The 19,802-nt window shown below is 56.4% G+C and overlaps 1 protein-coding gene across 1 annotated transcript in view; it reads right to left on the bottom strand.

Annotated features, from left to right (window-relative positions):
- The window catches only part of LOC122369412 (E3 ubiquitin-protein ligase MIB1-like), a 55,233-nt gene that overhangs the window by 23,165 nt on the left and 12,266 nt on the right, over nucleotides 1–19,802 (bottom strand). Inside the window, exons 2-13 of the mRNA XM_043344140.1 lie at nucleotides 19,223–19,378; nucleotides 18,622–18,763; nucleotides 15,101–15,272; nucleotides 13,757–13,859; nucleotides 13,282–13,413; nucleotides 12,675–12,794; nucleotides 12,162–12,316; nucleotides 11,202–11,373; nucleotides 10,571–10,715; nucleotides 9,810–10,051; nucleotides 8,797–8,994; nucleotides 5,855–6,006 (exon numbers count right to left, since the gene is read on the bottom strand). Of these exons, the coding sequence (XP_043200075.1) occupies nucleotides 5,855–6,006; nucleotides 8,797–8,994; nucleotides 9,810–10,051; nucleotides 10,571–10,715; nucleotides 11,202–11,373; nucleotides 12,162–12,316; nucleotides 12,675–12,794; nucleotides 13,282–13,413; nucleotides 13,757–13,859; nucleotides 15,101–15,272; nucleotides 18,622–18,763; nucleotides 19,223–19,336 (1,847 nt within the window). The 5' untranslated portion in view covers nucleotides 19,337–19,378. The remainder of the gene's footprint in view (nucleotides 1–5,854; nucleotides 6,007–8,796; nucleotides 8,995–9,809; nucleotides 10,052–10,570; nucleotides 10,716–11,201; nucleotides 11,374–12,161; nucleotides 12,317–12,674; nucleotides 12,795–13,281; nucleotides 13,414–13,756; nucleotides 13,860–15,100; nucleotides 15,273–18,621; nucleotides 18,764–19,222; nucleotides 19,379–19,802) is intronic.

Genomic DNA, 19,802 nt, shown 5'->3' with positions numbered 1-19,802 from the left:
GGGGGCCGGCAGCCCGCTCAGGAGCCAGCCGCGCCGTCTAACAGCGTCCATTATTTCCCAGGACCGGTGCGGGCGGTTTGGAGCCGTCAGGGCGCGGCGGCCGGCATCGACCAAACTGGGGAGCTGTATCGGCCGACCGTCGGCCCCGGGTCGACCGAACCGGGCTACAGCTCAGGACGGCATGGGACTGCGGGCGCTGCACAGGCCCTAGAAGATGGGCTCGCGGCCGGGCGCCACGCTCGGGCCCTGGAAGGTATGCTGCCCGCCGAACATATCTGCTCTGCGGTACAGCCTAGCCGAATAACGTGTGACAGGACGGCACGGGACTGCGGCACCGACCCGGTGATTACGGGTCACAGGGCAGTCAGGGAGCGAGACACCGACCGGCCCGGGACTGACACCGACCCGTGTCATCGAACGGAGCCGGATAGTAGCACCCGTGTGCCATCACTACTCGCAAAGCCCAAAGCCGCCGTAACAGTGGAAAGTGATGCCAGAGGACTAGCGTTCATCCCTGGAGCCTGAATTTCATTGGGCGGTGACCACAAATGGCCACGGCGCGGCTCGAAAACGATACTGGCAAGACTCCAGCTACCCAACGCCGGCAATGGTAGCAAGTAGCAACACAAAATCTGGCCGGCGAAAAGAATGCTCACAAAAGCGCAACATCGTATCAGCGCAATGTCATCAGCGTATCATCGACAATGTTGAACAGCCTGCCGTGTCAGGTTGGAGCAGCTCTAACCGCCGTCTGCTCCTCTGCCTGAGCCGGCGGGATCCGATCGAACTGGGCATCTCGCCGGCCGTCTGTGCGTCTGTCTGTGCCGTCCGGCGGCAGCTGGCTGGACTCGGGCCGAATAGTTCAGTTGCCTCTATTGGTCCCCTTCAACCAGCTGTGGTCGGTCGGCACTCTACGGGGCAGTCATCAGAGGAAGACAGCGATCCACGCCACCGCAGCACGGAGCTCGATAAGAACGACAGTTAACAGTCAACACCCGTGACACCACGGAACTCAACTTCGGCGATGCAGAACTCGGCAAAGGTCGTTGCTCTCCGGATGGCGGATAGTAAGTATCGCTGACATGCAGTCTCTGAAACATAAGTTCCAACTGGTGTTTGCTTCAATAGGGCAAACATAGTTCCAAATAGCTTTGGGTTACAAACAAAAAGCAAACCCCGCCAGTGGGATGCGCGGGTTGTGTGTATGTCTGGTGAAATGGAGCCAATGGGGGTTGTATCAGACCCCAGCCATTAGAGCGGATCACCGAGATCAGTCGGACAGCCGCTGTCGGGTCAGCGTGCCCGCGTCGAGGCGCCGTGCGATTGCCCCATGGTCTGCCGTCGGGTCAGCCCGCCCGTGTCACCGGTAGCGGGGTGCCGTCCGATTGCCCAGTTACAGTGGTCCGTTCACATCAGCTACCATCCACACCGGAACTGACGCAAGTGGAGCGAAAGTGTCGAGCTAAAATGCTACCATTTCTCAAGCTTCCCAGAGCCAATCGGGCAAAACTCTGTATGTGCTGTGGACTGGTGGGTCATCAGGGTCGTCGGGTCGATGGTTTTTCAGTGACTCAGACTCTGATTCTGGCTTTACAAAATTGACTCAGACTTCGGTTGCATCCCCTCTGAGCAGGCACTGCATGGTGACTGATGCTTTTTCACTTAAGCCTGAAGTACTTGCACCTGCAGTACTTCAGTCGCCGAGCTGGTCTCCACTGGTCCTTGTTAAAAGCTATAACAGCTCCTAAGTCAACGAGCGATACCAGCCGTTTGGGTTTGTTCAAGCCAAGATGCGCACCACCCTCGCTACACACGCCGGCCGCCGTTCCCGCTGCAGCAGTGCGCCTGTGCAGGCTGGGTGCGGCACCCGCTGGACTCTTGGGGAGAGTGGCCCTCTCTCTCTCTCTCTCTCTCTCTCTCTCTCTCTCTCTCTCTCTCTCTCTCTCTCTCTCTCTCTCTCTCTCTCTCTCTCTCTCTCTCTCTCTCTCTCTCTCCCTCTCCGCGGACATCCGTCAATCAGCCTGTCGGGCCCCGGGGCCGGAGTGGCGCACCAATCCCATAACCATTCCGCACAGCCGGCGCGCTGTCTTACCATCAGCCTAATACCACACCGGTGTTGTTGTTCGATTACCGCCTCATCACTCTGAGCGCTGCCGGAGGACCAGGGGAGAAAACGCGTACAGAAATCCACCGTACGTTTGATCCAGACCCGACCGACCACCGCTACTGCCGCTGCGGTTGCGTTGGTAGTCCTGGCTCGGAGCCAGCTGGACTGCCGGCGGAGGCCCGTCGCTCGAAGCCGACCCAACCGCCGCCAGACTGGGGACCCGTCGCCGCAGTGTCTGGGCCCGATTACGGACCGCGGCGGCTGCCGGGGACCTGCCATCGCTGCGTCTGGGCCCCAGTCCGGACTGCGGCGCCGCACTGGCGGCCCGTCGCCGCAGCGTCTGGGCCCCAGTCCGGACCGCGGCGGCGGCGGTCCGTCAGCTGGCCGCTAACGGGGAGGGGCCGACGGTCGGCCCGGCTCACCTGAGTGCCCGCCAATCGATACTCGGGCGGGGGCGGGGGCGGGGGCGGCCGGCTCGTTCACGCCGACCGGCTGCTAGGTGCCGTCTAACGACCGCCGATCAATGGCGAACGGTGCACAGCTGAGCAGACGGATCAACGGTCACTGACCACTGGTCAGGTGGCAGCGGTCAGCGACCAGTCACCAGTAGTCAGACGCCAATGACAGCTGGAAAGTTGTCAGTGGCCGATGCTCTGAGGTACTCAGAAGTCGGTGGTCGCTGGTTTCTACTTTCTACCGATCACAGACCAGAAGTAGGTTCACCCATAGAGCCGCCTTAGCCGCCATTATCTGCTCGGTCCACAGAAGCTGTCGGTGATCTACGTGCGGGCGGACCGCGACACCTAGCCGCCACTTGCCACCACTGCGGCCGGACCGGGTCGGCACCGGGCGGGGCTACGGCCTCCACTGAGCTAGTTGGACACACCTCTTCAGAGGACGCTTATACCAAGGTATCTGAACGTTTTATTTTCGAATAGATATGAATTAGGAGAGGACTCAAATTATACCGTCCAGAGTGACAGAGCGATTGAGGCATAAGCTGACATTCGCCCGTGACCAGAATCATCAGTGGACCGTTTGACTGGTACTCCAGTCTCCAAGTAAGTCATTAGGCGCCTTTGTTTATAGACATTTGCCAGGTGAATGTTTCAAATGTAACAATAGAGCGTGCCAGTTGTGGCCACTTTCCGTCCAATAAAAAATAAATGATAAGGCCTACAAAGAGGCAGTACGGCTGGGCCGGCCCGAGCAGCTCGCTCCTGCGGTAGGCCGTCCGTCCGTCGGGCGGGTGGCTCGAGCGGCCCGACCGGTGCCATTGATCGCAGTCCGGATGGCGACGGCGACGGATGAGAGTGTTACGGGCCCCCGACGGACGGCCGAGAACGGCGCGGAGACGGAGGGAGAGAGCGAGGGCGGAGAGGGAGAGAGGGGAGAGACCAGGGGAATGGGCGGGGCCGGCGGCAGATGATGGTGGCAGTGATCAAGATTACTTAGAGATAATACCCACGGAGATGTGACGGAGATGTGCTTTATCCAATGTGTAAGAATCCGATCCAATGTGCTATACATCCGTAGCCATATTCAGCCCGTATATGCCGACGAACTCACGGCGCTTATTCAGCTCGCACTCAGCGCCGGGGCAGTAGAGCAAAGGACTCTAGTAGAGCACGCGGCTCCAGTGCCAGATGACGCACGGCACGACTCCAGTGCCGCTCGCCGGCCACCTGTGTATGAGCAGCGATCCAGTGTGCGACCCACCACCCACTACCACCCGTATATGTATAGTCGATCCAGCCTTCCATCCGCACTGAGCCCCACCCGCGCAGCCCGCGTCACCGGTCCGACGGCAGCGCCGGCGACGCGCGTGCATTCAGGCTACCTCGGCCGGCCGGGACTGCCGGGGATCGATACGCTGTGCTGGCTCGGTACCGGCGGCGGCGGCGGCGGCGGGCAGGTGGGAAGCCAGACACCACTGTCCAGCCGTCCGCAGCGGCCGCCCGGTGACCGCTGCCGCACGGGGCTTCCTTAACCAAAGGATGGTCACCGCCAGTTGCGCGGCCAAGTTCCACCCGGCAGCGCGACAACTTCGGTACCGGCGGGCGGACAGTCGGGTGTGCTCGTCAATGGAAATGGGATGGTCGGTACGAGTGAACTGATGGCACTCGTCGTAACACCACTGGCACATGGTACTTGGATTTGAGAGCAAAGTTGTATTTTGCCAGCGTTCGGAAGTAAATGACAAGATACTTCGTCATCGGCATTGAATGTCAAGGTGGTCGATCTAATTGCTTGCAAGTACACGAAACCTGCGTCCGAGAGGCAGCACTCAACCACTCATACATTTAACCCTCGCATGTGTAGGGGGGGTCGGATGGACCCCCCCCCCCATGGTTTTTGGCAAATAACTCGCGTAAAAAGCGGCCGATCGCGACGATCGGCCTTTCAGTACCCTCACATTGATCAATTTTACACCTAACCTGAAAATTTCATGACCCTGACCCAAATGACCTTTGACCTGTGACCTCTTTTCCGAGACCATGTTTGGCCGGAATCGCGATTCTGCGTATGTCGGCTCGCATTAGCCGCGCGTTTGCAAGCTTTTCGTGGTTTCAAACGTTCAAACATGTGATTTGATGTTGCTTCCATGCATTAGGGTGGGTGTCAAGGTCACCTGAAGGTCAGGTCAGGTCATTGACCTTTGGTGACCTCGGGTGACCTCGGTTCACTTTTTCGGGCTGTACATGTTTCTAGGCTAGTTTTTGGAGCTGAATTCGAATTTAGCAATCATTTGAACATTTATGAAGTAGTTTTGGTGCCTTCGTAACATGTTACGAAGCTGTCAGAGGCGGTTGACACGTACTACGAATACCCGTCACGACGCCTACTGGTTGACCTGGCCTGACCTGACCCGACCTGGTCTAAATGCTTAAAGACATCATCTGTGATCAAAACTAACACGATATTCGTGATCAGCACCCCGAAAAACCCCTTAGCAGCCACACTTTACGACTTTCTAACAGGTCCCGATTTTCCCGACTTTGGGTCATTGACCTGACCTGGAAGGTCAACCAATGACCTAGGACCTTAAAATTGGGTATCATCGGTTTCTTCTTGTCACGGGCAACACGCTCGTTTTTTCCGCGAAGCTCTAGCTCGATCAGGGGCCAAACGGCAAGGGGGGGGTCCAACCGACCCCCCCCCCCCCCCACTACACATTAGAAGCTGGCAAACGCCGCACACATGCGAGGGTTAAATAACACTGATGACGTAAACCTGCGCTTTTGTATGAGCTCCCGACACAGATCGTTTACAAAATGTGTCTTAGGATAGATGATACCAGCAGCGGAAGCGTCCACTGACTCGGGTTTGGGCAGAGGTGTCCGTGGACTGACCAGTGGCCCCGCAGAGGTGTCCGTGGACTGACCAGTAGCCCCAGAGAGGTGTCCGTGGACTGACCTGGGGGTTGGGTCGCAGTACCGTAGACTGACCTGGTGCTGTACAGAGGTGTCCGGTGACTGACCTGGGTTTGCCGCACGGTGACCGTGGACTGGCCTGAGGTGACCGTGGACTGGCCTGAGGTGTCGGTGGACTGACCTCGGGTTGGGCCGCAGAGGCGACTGTGGACTGACCTCGGGTTGCCCCGCAGAGGTGCCCGTGGACTGACCTGGGGTCGGGCCGCAGAACCGACTGTGGACTGACCTGGGGTTGCCGCGCAGTGCCGTGGACTGACCTGAGGTGTCGAGGGACTGAGCTGGGGTTGGGCCGCAGAGGTGTCCGGTGACTGACCTGGGGTTGCCGCGCAGCGCGGCGTGGTGCAGCGCGTTGAAGCCGTTGTTGTTGGCCAGGGTGATGTCAGCGCTGTGCTCCAGCAGCAGCGACACCATGTCGTCCCGCTTCTTACTGATGGCGTCGTGCAGCGCCGTGTCGCCGTCCTGGTCCTGGGAAAAGGAAGGGACGGTCAGTACAGCCGCTGCTAACGGGTAACGAGCATGGGGAAAGCTCGGTTCTGGGGGAGGGGGAAGATCGCAGCTTCGCTAGCGACGATTGGTTTCAAGACGAGCCACAGACAAATGATTAAAATATGGATTCGATGAAAAAATCATCCATGTATTCATTCAACACCACAAACGTAGAAGCATCGTTGTGATTTTATGTGGAAAGGATTGCATCTTACTCCACACCAATAATCATCGCCTTTCTTAGATCGCCGACCTGTGCGACTATACCCTTTCGGGAACCATCTATCCAGCTACTGATCATTTTCGATAGAAATTAACTGCAGATTTGCGAGCGCATTTAGTTTGGTCTGTTCAATATACCGCCGTTAGGAACCGAACTAGAATTAGCTAATGAAATATAGAGCCGCACGGTGTGCTGGAAACCCATAAGGAAGTTACACGGGCGCCACATCCAGCTCTGAGCCGCCGCGGCGCAGTGGACGGCCCGCCCGCGGCCGGGGCCGTTCGGACGCGGCCCGGGCTCGGCCTCCGCCCGGGTTAGGGAGGGCACTCCGCCCCCGTCCGGGGAGGAGGGGGGGTGGGGGGGGGACACTCGGCCACCCAGCGCCGACACTGATTGGATCAGACGCCATCAAAGCGGCGGGCCGACCACCCGGCCAGCCAGCGACCGTTCGCCGCACGCGCTGCCCCCCCCCCCCGACCCACTGACGCACAGCCCCCTCCCCCCCCCCCCCCCGGCCGAGCGGCTGCATTAATAACACGGTCCCGGCCGACTCATCAGAGAAACGGTAATTTGGCTGCACCAGGCAGGAACCCAGCACTTACGTGTGCCACTCCGACTCAATATAAACCGCCCTAATTTAGTGCCGAGTGGCTGAGTTCAAAGAAAGAGACATAAAATGTCGTGCATATTGGATGTTTAAAAGACCCAGAGATGTTAACGTTAATGACGGCAGTCACGTCTTGACAGTGATAGAGTGATGCCTGCTGCTCGGATCGAGCCACCCGGTCCAAATTCTACCAGACGGGGCTCAGAGACGGGGCGACGTCAGGTCGGAACGACGCTCATTCATTGTCACGATCAAGTTCATGAATAAAGTTATCATAAAGAAATCACACAAAATATCGTCATATTAGCAGAAAAACACCCACGACTATTTTTTTTTTCTTTACAACTAATGGAATAACAATTCAACTTGCTAGTACACACTAGACAAATATGCGCGTTTTGTAGGGGGAATCGATTTAAAAGACATTTAAAAAAATATGTAAGCGCGTATGTTAAAAAAGAGAAATGGGGACCGTCCGGCGCCCGGACAGAGCAATTTCCAGGTCCTGGATCCCCATCCATCTCCGGCGGCCCAGCGGACATTAATCATGCAGCGCGGCAGCTCTCCTGGCGCCACGAGGAGAGCGCTCAGCGGGGAAGGACGCGGCAGAAAAACGGAAAGAAACGGGAGGGTTTAATTCATTTTCGAACATAATTTCTGCTCCCTCTGTCTTCTCTTATAACTCTTCTTTCATAGCTGTGGCCGCATTCGAGCAGAATTCGTGCGCAGGCAGGTGTACTACAGCAAGGAACATACAAGAACTTCGAGAAGCTGCAGCTTATCATGACCTTGCGTAACGTTCCTTAACCAAGATACCTAAAAGACGTACTCAAACATAAAGAGTTTCGACTTTTTAAGAGTACAGATGTGCTAGGCAATTGAACGGTTCTGGGCCATGACAATGACGGTGAATTGAAATATTGCGTGACGATACTTTTTAAAAATTCATCATTATCGCAATCATACGAAAAATGGTGTGCATAATTATGGAGGATTAATAATAATTAGGCATGGGAGCAACATCAAATCACATGTTTGAACGTTTGAAACCACGAAAAGCTTGCAAACGCGTGGCTAATGCGAGCCTGTTGTCAGTGATTGTCAGTGATCCTGTCGTCAGTGACCGACCTGGAATCTCGAGTGGCAGCCGTTCTATCGACCGTCGACGGTGTGTACCCCGAACCAGTGACTGACCTGCAGGCTGGGGTGGCAGCCGTTCACTCTACATTCAGCAGCTACCCTGGCGTCCGTAACTGACCTGCAGGCTGGGGTGGCAGCCGTCCTCTACATTCAGCAGCTACCCTGGCGTCCGTAACTGACCTGCAGGCTGGGGTGGCAGCCGTTCCCTCTACATTCAGCTACCCTGGCGTCCGTAACTGACCTGCAGGCTGGGGTGGCAGCCGTCCTCTACATTCAGCAGCTACCCTGGCGTCCGTAACTGACCTGCAGGCTGGGGTGGCAGCCGTTCCCTCTACATTCAGCTACCCTGGCGTCCGTAACTGACCTGCAGGCTGGGGTGGCAGCCGTTCCCTCTACATTCAGCTACCCTGGCGTCCGTAACTGACCTGCAGGCTGGGGTGGCAGCCGTCCTCTACATTCAGCTACCCTGGCGTCCGTAACTGACCTGCAGGCTGGGGTGGCAGCCGTCCTCTACATTCAGCTACCCTGGCGTCCGTAACTGACCTGCAGGCTGGGGTGGCAGCCGTCCTCTACATTCAGCTACCCTGGCGTCCGTAACTGACCTGCAGGCTGGGGTGGCAGCCGTCCTCTACATTCAGCTACCCTGGCGTCCGTAACTGACCTGCAGGCTGGGGTGGCAGCCGTCCTCTACATTCAGCTACCCTGGCGTCAGTAACTGACCTGCAGGCTGGGGTGGCAGCCGTTCTCAGATACCCTATTGTCGGCGGTGTGTACCCCGCACCAGTGGGCAGTAACTGACCTGCAAGCTGGGGTGGCAGCCGTTCTCGAGCAGCGTCTGCACCAGGTTGTAGAGGCCCTTGTTGACGGCAATGTGCAGCGCCGTCTGGCGGCGCTTGTTGCGCGCGTTCGGGTCGGCACCGGCCTGAATCAGCTGCACCATGACGGCCGGCTCGTCGCCGTGCGCGGCATGGTGCACCGCCCGGTCTCCGTCCTTGTCCTGAGAACAGACATACCGACGTGACCACCTATACACGGAGACAACACCGCCCGGTCCCCGTCCTTGTCCTGGGAACAGACAGACAACGACCAGTCAGCCACAGACACATACACCGTCCGGTCCCCCAACTTGTTCCGAAACAGACAGTCACACCGCCCGGTCTCCGTCCTTGTCCTGGGAACAGACAGACAACGGCCAGTCAGCCACAGACACATACACCGCCCGGTCACCGTCCTTGTCCTGGGAACAGACAGACAACGGCCGGTCAGACACAGACACATACACCGCCCGGTCACTGAACTTGTCCTGGGTGGAAGGACAAGACACCTAACAGACTCCCTCACTAACAGACACACCGACCGGTTAGCTACCTTCGCCTGATCAGAGACAGGCATACACCGGCCCGGTCCCCGTCCTTGTCCTGAGAACAGACCACCGACCGGTCAGTGAGCCTCTATACAGACATACGCCGCCCGGTCAGTGATCATATCCTGCACACAGGCACCACTATACTAGAATTACACCACCCCTCCCCACTGCCGATCTCTCGCTAGCCCGTGCAAACCGTCGGCTCAGTTTTACATCACACGTTCACCTCTCATTTCAGTAACTCAATCCCTCCAACCCACTTCAATCTCATCTTAACACTGCCATCCCATCCTACCGCCCCCCCCCCCCCGCCCGCCCGCCGTCTCATCCCTGTACATATTCTGTATCCCCCTCTCACCCACCCTCTCACTGCAGTTATACTAAGACATCACACCCTCTTCCTCAACCATCCTTTCAGTCCTCTACAAAGCCACCTATCCTCTCACCTCGATTTCGGTGTCGACTTTGTGCATGAGCAGCAGTTTGATGACCTCCTGGTGGCCGTTCTGGCTGGCCGCGTGCAGCGCCGTGTGCCCGGCGAACACGCCGTCCCGCGACGCGTCCGGACGCTTCAGGATCTCCTCACACTTCTGGATGTCGCCGTTGGCGGCCGCCTTCACCAGCTCCTCGTTCACGTCGCCGGACACTTGAGAGTCGAACAGCTTCTTCAACATGGCCGTCAGACGCTCTGCGGATGGGCGAGAGACAGGGTAAGGTGAAAGGTAAGCGATCAAAGCTGCAGCCAGAGCTTGGGCAATCTGCTATACAGCCAAATCCAGGATCGACGCTTATATTAAGAGGTCGTAGTTGACAAAGAATGACAAAGAAGCCGAGGATGGCTGATAAGATATTACAACAAAGACCATGAGCTGGTTATCTCACACAGTCCATTCAAAGCACGATTTACTAACTAGTTAGTTGAATTAAATAAGCGCACAAAAAGTAGTTGGCAGATGTCGAAACCTAGATGACAAATTACCACTGATAAAATATAGAAGCGCCATCTAAATAACGCTCCCAGGAAAAGTCCACGCATGTTCACCGCATCTTTCAAACGAACACCAAGCTCAGCAGACGGCCCTGCAGTGTCTCCATCCCCCCATCCGGCGACCACACTCTCTGCCGCTCATCTCCGCTGTCACCGACCCCTCAGCCCCCCCCCCCGACCCCTCAGCCCCCCCCCCCCCGACCCCCACCGTTCGGTCACCTCCGCTGGATGAGGACGCCACCGATCCCTCGGAGGCCACCTTGGTGACGGCCAGCGGGTTGTAGGTCCACGAGGTGCCGCACACCTCCACCTTTAGGTCGTTGTCGTGGTAGATCTGCTGCACACGGCCGATGTTGCCCAGCGTCTGGCGGCGCGGCCGGACCAGGGTAAGACGCAGGGACTCAGGGTAGAGAGATGCGCGGGGAAAGGGGATGCAATTATTGGGGAGAACTGACCGGGGTGGATGAGAGGGAACTGTTGAAACAAAATAAATTAGTCGGGAATGGAGAAAGAAAGCGAGTAGGAAAAAGTTGGTCGTGGAGGTTTATTTGGGGCGGAAATTTGTCAAAACAAAAACCAGTCGCGAGCATGATGAAATGAGCTGAAGTCTGAACCTAAGCACAAAATTTGCCATTGAGTCAAGACTTAATTGGCCACCCACTCTGCAACCAGCAATGGCTAACTTCGTGCGACAGAACTTCGGCGACAACACTCAAATATCGGACCGTCACTAACCACGCGCACACAGTCCCCACCAGCCCTTCACTGGCGCCTCCAGTCCCCACCCCCGGCAGCCCAGCGGTCGGCGGTGAGCACGGCCCTCCAGCGCTCCCTGGGATCGTCGACTCACCGGCAGCATGGCCTCGGCCCACTCTCCGTGGCCGCGCTGCAGCACCTTGATGCGCTCCAGGTCACTGTGAATCTGAACCAGGTCGCCGACGGCGAACTGGCTGCCGGCCGACTCCGGGCCGCCGCTGCTGGCGCTCGACACCTTGTTCAGCGCGCACGGGTTGAACGTCCAGCTGACGGCGGTGAGAGGGGCAGTGTGGTCAGAGCAGGGGTGGTCGGCGGCGGTCAGTGGGACAGTGTGGTCAGAACAGGGGTGGTCGGCGGCGGTCAGTGGGACAGTGTGGTCAGAACAGAGGTGGTCGGCGGCGGTCAGACGTCAGTGTGGTCAGAGCAGGGTGGTCGGCGGCGGTGAGAGGGGCAGTGTGGTCAGAACAGGGGTGGTCGGCGGCGGTGAGAGGGGCAGTGTGGTCAGAACAGCGGTGGTCGGCGGCGGTGAGAGGGGCAGTGTGGTCAGAACAGGGGTGGTCGGCGGCGGTCAGACGTCAGTGTGGTCAGAGCAGGGGTGGTCGGCGGCGGTGAGAGGGGCAGTGTGGTCAGAACAGGGGTGGTCGGCGGCGGTCAGACGTCAGTGTGGTCAGAGCAGGGGTGGTCGGCGGCGGTGAGAGGGACAGTACGGTCAGAGCAGAGGACGTGGTCGGCGGCGGGAGAATTGGATGGGAGGGGCTGACAGAATCGGGATAACAACAGACTCTGTCAGCCCCTCCCACTGACTGTTCAGGAAATTGTGCCTACGAATCAAATAAGAAAACACGGAAATCATGTAAAAAATACAGCCGAGAAAAACATACCGCGCAATAACATACCGGTATTAATCGCGCAACCAGGTCACCATCAAAAGGCATCTTCTCCTTTGAGACACGGGTCACAAAAGCAGCCGAGTCGCTCCCACCGTTCGCCCCAACCACTGCCCCCTGTCCCACCCCGCCGGGTGTACCCCACATCGCTCGCCGCCGCCGCTCACCGGTTTCCGCTGGGGTAGGAGACGACTATGTCGTGGTCCTCGTCGATGCCGACCACGGTGCCGGCCGTGCCGAGACACTCGAACATGCCGTCCGTCCAGCCGCCGTGGCCGTACTGCAGCGACTGCACGATGTCCAGGTCCAGGTCCACGTTCACCTGTCGGGGCCAGGGCGGACGTTAGACCACGGTAAATACATGACCAGTGGAGGGGAGGGGGAGTCAGCTCAGTTATACAGTCAGCCGAGTGATTGAGCATTTACCAAACCATGGAGGATGAATGCGGAGCTAGCCAGAAGGCAAATCACTCACACTCAGCGAAGTAACAAAGAAACTGCAATGAAACCCATACAAAGATAATGCTTATTTCCTAGATCAAGAAAAAGGAAAAGCGAGTGGTAATGGCTTAACTGGGCTCTATAACTGCCTGAGCCGGGAATATGACATAAACATGTGAGTTTCAAAGCAGCCGCACAAGTTTCCCAGTCCGTGCAGCGGCTCAAAAGTACCGACTGACCTGGTCGCCGATGCTCCACCCGTGTCCGGCGCTGCGGCCCGGTCCCTGCTCCCCCAGCAGAGGTAGGTGGTCCCGGTACACGGTGCCGCCCTTGGCGTCATTCACCACCTTCAGGTCGGCCTGCGCGGGCATACAGTCAGAGCTGGTTAGTGACAGTGGAGGGATATGGAGGAAGGGGGAGACCGTGACACTATGGGCGTCATTGACCACCTTCAGGTCGGCCTGTGCGGGCATACAGTTAGAGCTGGTAAGTAGAGTGCTTACAAACTGCGGAATGGATGGAAGGAGGAAGAGACAAAGATGGGTATAACAGAGCGGGGGAGATAGGAAGCTAACAGAGAAGGCATCGACTGGATTACATGCGTACATAATTTTTTTCAAAGATGAACTTCGTGTTTCATGCGTTAACAGCTAATGGTAACGATCCTCGGTCTAGACTGGTCTAGACTTGGTCTGTACTGTCCATCGGTCGCCCGATCTGCTGGCACTAAACTGCTGCCACTACAATCAGATGCCAGGGTAAAACGTAATCATTCCACACCACATACACATCACCAGTTCAACACCATCCCAATCCCTGCTCCCGCCCTCCGAGACGGGCGCTCACCATGCCCTCGAAGCCGACCCGGTAGAGGTTCTTCTGGCCGTTGTCCCAGATGACGTAGGCTGCGGAGCGCGGGCTGGCGGCCGACCAGTCCTGGATCTCGGTCACCTTGCCCCGCCGCCCGTTACCGCCGTCCTGTGGACAGCAGCGGCGGTGGCCGTCAGGTGGCGTCGAGCGGTACAGGGACGCCGCCGCTGCCGCTGCTCATTCGGGCACCGGTCGAAAGTAAACACTGGTGCAGCGTCAGGAAAAACTTTAGATACGGTTAGCACTGACCATGAAGCGAAATATCAACACCTAAAAAAAAAAAATATGATAGGGACTTCTTGGCTGGGAGGTTGGGGACCTTCTAACAAGAAAACCGCGACCATAACTGCGACCATAAGTTATCATAAATGCGACCACAGCCGACTATTACCATAACTGCGGCCACGCAGCTGATCTGCACCGCCAGCCTAGGGAGCAGTACGACTCTCACCTGGTCCTCCCACTGCCAGTCGACGCCGCGCACCACCCGAGCGCCCGGAAAGATCCCCCGCACGGACGTCTTCTTGCTCTTCCGACGCGGCTCGACCAGCACTCTGGAGGCAGGCAGGCAGACAGTGTGAGCAGCTAGTGACATTGTGATGCGCGAATATTAGCCGGTAATATCGTACTGCCTTTGCGTGCTCACCACCCTGCCTTCGTGAACTCAACAGGAACTGCAAAATAATAACTCACTTCGCACTACGTGTTTCGGTCTTATCTAGGCAAGGAAAATGCAATCTATGGATTCAACAGGAACACGCTTACACAGTTTAATTACCAACTCCTTAAGAACGAGCGAATTACGAACAAAGCCGATGCTTAACATTCTCCAAGTTCACACTTCGCATTTCCGAACAAAACACTTTAGCCCCTCGGACCAGCCGGCTTGCATCCAGACCCTGAACAGCGCATCAGAATCAAGGCGTTCTCTGATGCTGAGTGAGTGCTGAGTAGGCGTGCTGCCATCTACATACAGCTTCCTTTCCTCGTCGCGTGCCTGCCATCCGCTCAGCGGCTCAGCTCAAACTCCGACCCTGCTGAGGCCCACCATGTCATCCACCGCCCACCCGGCTGGACCGGATGGCCTTCCCTCGCACCCTCCACTGTCCCACCACGCCTCGACGAGGGGCGGAGCGGCCCAGACTCGGCCGAGCGGCCGGCGGCGGCCGTACCTCTCTGAGCCGGGCGCGGGGCGGGCGCCGTATATACGTACCTCTCCGAGCCGGGCGCGGGGCGGCGGATGTACGTACGGGGACCCGCAGTTGCTACTGTACACGAACCCCAAGTCTAACAGTCTGTCCTGTCCAGTAACAACCGATAACATTGATATCGACTGCTGGTCCCTGTACAAGAGCAGCTGAGGTTTCCTGTGAGTACCCTCTGACAGCTTATCGTTGTTCCCTGTGAGGGTGCTGGGACAATTTACTCAGGGTCGCTGTACAGTAGCAACTGCGGGTCCCTGTACCTCTCTGAGCCGGGCGCGGAGCGGGCGTCGTACGTACCACTCTGAGCCGGGCGCGGGGCGGGCGCTGTACGTACCTCTCTGAGCCGGGCGCGGGCTGTACCTCTCTGAGCCGGGCGCGGGGCGGGCGCCGTACGTACCTCTCTGAGCCGGGCGCGGGGCCGCACCTCTCTGAGCCGGGTGCGGGGCGGGGGCCGTACGTACCTCTCTGAGCCGGCCGCGGGGCGGGGGCCGCACCTCTCTGAGCCGGGCGCGGGCTGTACCTCTCTGAGCCGGGCGCGGGGCGGCGGCCGCACCTCTCTGAGCCGGGTGCGGGGCGGGCGCCGCACGTACCTCTCTGAGCCGGGCGCTGCGATCCGGTAGAAGCGATGACGCAGTTGGTGCTTGTCGGCATGGTAACACACCGAGCACAGGTCGTAATTCGAGCAGTCGGCGCACTTCCAGCGGATCCCGAAAATGGGCTGCTGCCGGCAGGTATCACAGATAGTACCCTCGTGCTTGGTGCCTGTCGTACAGGGGCAATGGTCAGGTCAAATCGCCGAGCTGCGGTGCGCAGACCGCAACACACGCTCCGTATAGTAAAACCGCTCCGAACTAGCTCTGTGAATACAACCGTGAATGGTTGACGCACAGTATCTCATGACTGTGACACCACAAAGACATGCAAATGCCACCTTTGTTAACCCTCGCCCGCACATGCCATTTTCCCATCCTAGAACGCACATGGGGGTGGGGGGTGGTTGCCACCCCCCCCCCCGCCATTTCGTTCCTGTTGGAGATAGAGCTTAGCAGTAAAGACCAAAAGATTCTTTGGGAAGAGACGAATCCAATGATACCCAGTTTTACCTTCTCAGGTCAATCATTGACCTTCCAGGTCAGGTCAAACTAAAAAATGTTGCTGTTTTGGGTCACCGTTGGATATCAAGTGCGCTGCTTATCAAATACCGATGACGATGCTGTTTTCTGGTGCCAAGCCAGCTAGAACCTCTTTGTCACACTATCCGACCAGAATTTTGCTGCTGAGGTCATTTCAGGTCAAGTTAGGTCAAGGTCAATTATATGTGTTTGTATGTCTGTGTGTGTCTGTGTGTATACTGATGTGTGCACCGATTGTTTTTGGGTCCATATCACATGAAATCATGATCTGAGAAGCTTTTACCAAAAATGCAGTCAAAAAACTTCACAAAAAGTAAATTCAGCTTGCCTAAAACGCAATTATCCTAGATGACCTAGGTTGACCTTGACCCTGACCTTGACCCCTGTACATCGTCGAACAACATGTTCCATGATAGGTGGGAGGTAAGACTGGCAAAAAAGGCCGAAATCAGGGTGTCAAAAGCTCACAAGGCCCATGGCAAACGCAAGATGTTGAGAATTGGCCATTTGGGTCATGACATGACCTGAAAAACAAGGTCATATCTCCGAAACCAAAAATCACAGAAACTTGAAATTTTCAGTGGACATCAAGAAAGGATAGACGAGCAGCTATACGAAAAATCAGCCTTCTAGCTCTAAAAATGTTGAGTGCAGAGCAGAAAAACTACCTGGGGGGTGGCAACCACCCCCCCCCCCATGTGCGGGCGAGGGTTAAGACCCGAGGCCGTTACACTGGACGGCTCTGCATTTGGTTACTAGAAAGATCTTACGTTATACACATTTTCGAGCCGCAAGGTATGTCATTCAAACTATTTATAACCATTAGGGTGGTCCTTATTTCCATACAAAATTTTTATTTGTATTTTTTCGCGCTTGCGCCCCCTCAAATGATGCCATTCGTCTAGAAACGTGGAAAAAGAGCAAAAAAGCGAAATCGGCGGATGCTTTTTGGTGGCTCAATGCATATTAACCCTCGTATGTGTAGGGGTGGGATGGACCCCCATGAGTTCTCGCGAATAACTCACGTAAAAAGCGGCCGATCGCGACGAAACTTTCAGTATCCTCGAGATGATCAATTTTATACATACTCTGAAAATTTCATGACCCTGACCCAATGACCTTTGACCTGTGACCTATTTCTCAAGACCATGTTTGGCTGGAGTCGCGATTCAGCGTATGTCAGCTCTCATTATCCGCGTGTTTCTAATATTTTTGCGATTATAAACGTCCAACATGTGAAATGATGTTCGCCCCATGCATTACGATGGGTGTCAAGGTCACCTGAAGGTCAGGTCAGGTCAGGTCATTGACCTATGATGACCTCGTGTCACTTTTCCGAGGTATACATGTTTCTAGGGCAGTTTTTCGGGCTGATTTCGAATTTAGCATCCATTTGAACATTTACGAAGTAGTTTTGGTGCCTTTGTTATGTGTTACGACGCCACCAGTGGTAGTTGAGACCTATTATGGGTAGCCGGCAGGACGCCTAATGGCTGACCTGACCTGACCTGACCCGACCTGGTCTAAATGCACGAAGACATCATATGTGATCAAAACTAGCATGAAATTCGTGATCAGCACCCCCAAAAACAATACATCTTCACTGTACGAAGCTCTTGCTCTCGTCACGGGCAACACGCTCGTTTTTTCGCAAAGCTCTAGCGCGATCTGGAGCCAAAAGGCAGAGGGGTCTAACCGACCCCCCCCCCCCACACACACACGTTAGACGTTAGACGTTAGCGGAAAGTTGCGGCGTGATGGCCGTGGTTCGACCACGCTTTCGGGATGACAGAGTGGCTGTACCCATGCTGGGGCCAGGCCTCACGGCTCCGCGAAGTGGGGACGATTCGGAGCTACTCGAGGTTATGCTTTCCAGCTCCACTTGGTCGGCTGCCGCCCGCGCCTCCTCCGACGCGACGCCTTGCTCCTCCTCCTCTCTTCGGCGTCATCCCTCCTCCTCTTCCTCTTTTCTTGGGAATGGAGCGCCATGTCTGCCTCTGCCATTCTATCCCGTCTCCCTGGTTCACGTTGGGCGAGAAGGAAGGCGCGATCTTCCGGGATGGTTAGGTATCAAGGACATTGCATCACCGTGGGCGATATCAAAGATATTTTCCAGTTGTTTCTTGAATGCGTCCTCGTTGCTTGTTTGGGTGGCGGAAGTCCTGTTCTTGTTCTTTTTCAGGCGTTTCCACTCGTCGAAGAGAGTTTCCACCTTCTTGACCGCCCTCCCTTTGTGCTGGGTGGGATTCCTGGCCCTGGCCCAGAACTCCTCTACTATAGTACCTTCTCTAAGGTCCGGTTGGCCGCTTCCCGGACCGTTTCCTAGAGGATTTGGTGGCGGTGGAGGAAGTAGGCGAGAGATTGGCCGCGGGATGGGAGCATGCATAGGCGGTGGAACGGGGAGGGCACCGGGGCGCCGTGCCCCCCTTAATTTTGCCATTTTAGTAGCCCGATGGGCGTTGCATGGAAAGAATGGGACCAAAAGTCGGCAGTGCCCCCCCCCCCCCCCTAATTGAAGGTGTTCCGCCGCTACTGGGAACTTGGAGCCAAGGAGTTCATAACTGGGGGACACCATGTACCCAGAAGTTTGCGACGCAGACAATCGTTACACCTGAGGAAGAGGGAACGAACGTTGATCGACGAAACGGACATTGAGCGAACATTGACGAACGAACGAGCGTTGAACTACCCGTAAATAATGCAGTAGGGTTCTGAAATTTTGACAGACATGTTTTTTCGCTAAACGGCACCGATTGAAGGGGCGCAAGGTATCCAAATACGATTTTCGAAAATAAGGACCACCCTAATAACCATGAAGTATGTAAATCAAGTAAAATAAATGAAATAAGCCAACAAAAGACGGGATATTAACATCCCGCCCGCCGAGGTCAGCTACCCCCTTCCATTCCATCCCGGCCGGAGACCCGCCGTCCCTACGGACGTGTCCGCCGGCGGCGGCGGCGGCGTGCATCCCTCACCGGTGGGCGCGCTGTCGATGACACGCAGGTCGTAGGCGCCGGCGCAGCGGTAGTTGGCCGCCGTGCCGTTGTCCCAGACGACTACCACCTCCTCAGAGGACTCAAAGTTACGCACGGTGCCCACGTGGCCCTCGCCGCCGTCCTGCCGGCCAGCCGCGCGGTTACTGGGTGTCCGGGACACAGCACATAGCCACACAGCTGCATCGCACGGCGATCAAAGAGAACAACAGTCGGCTGCACAGTGAATGGTATACGCTCCTCGAGATTACACAGAACAAACACAAAGTTGCATAGAATCAGCAATCGGTAGTCCCTGGCATTAAAATGGCAAAACAAGTAAAAACATACTGAAATCCTTAAAACTTTAATGGAACAATTAAAGCACATATGATGCTAATTTGGACAGAACTAGATCACAAGTAAATAAAAGATCCCAATTCGACTGCACACAAGATGATCCACAAACTGGCAGCTAGGTACTACTCTTGGAGTCAGACGACGAGCTAGTTACTAGCTAACGATTACGTCTGGTTCGCACTGCTCCACTGATGGCGACAGTCGGTCACTGCTGCCCCCACCGTCTCCCAGTCCCCTCTCTCACCTGTTTGCACCATTTCCAGTCGGGGCCGCGCATCACGCGCGCGCCCACGCCCTCCATCATGATGCGCGCCGTGCGGGTGGGCACCACAGAGTTTCGAGCCGACACGCCGTCCATGGTCCGCCCCGAGAACTGCACCCGCCGGCCGGGTCACACAGCCTGTCACAAGAAACGGCTGTCAGCTCGCAGCCAGCGCGGCGTGGAGCGTTTGCCTTCCGGGCGATGGATGAAAAGGTTCACTGTGACAGTCTGTGGTTGCTCCGTGACGATGTTTCTGGTCTGATGTACCTACATTGGAGCGCTGCTAGGGTTTTCGGCAAAATATCACAAGAATAAGTAACAGGGTAGAATGATGAGTGGTGAATGGTCGCACGGAGCAGCTGGTGCAACGAAATAGATGAAGCTTCTCCGACAAAGAACTACGGGATGAGATTTGAGCTTATAATGTTTAAAATATACAAAAAAAGTCGTGTGTGGACGTCAGATGGCGAAAACGCCGCAGCAGCGGAGATGTCCATGGGCACCCGTCAAAAATCAAAGTGTGAGACAGTTGGAGCCACGGTGAACTCATTCAGCTTCATTT

The sequence above is a fragment of the Amphibalanus amphitrite genome, unplaced genomic scaffold, assembly GCF_019059575.1.
Source record: "Amphibalanus amphitrite isolate SeventyFive unplaced genomic scaffold, NRLGWU_Aamphi_draft 001033F_arrow, whole genome shotgun sequence".
In the NCBI taxonomy this organism is placed as follows: domain Eukaryota; kingdom Metazoa; phylum Arthropoda; class Thecostraca; order Balanomorpha; family Balanidae; genus Amphibalanus; species Amphibalanus amphitrite.
The sequence above is the reverse complement of the archived record's forward strand: the minus strand, read 5'-3'. Positions and strand labels throughout refer to the sequence as shown.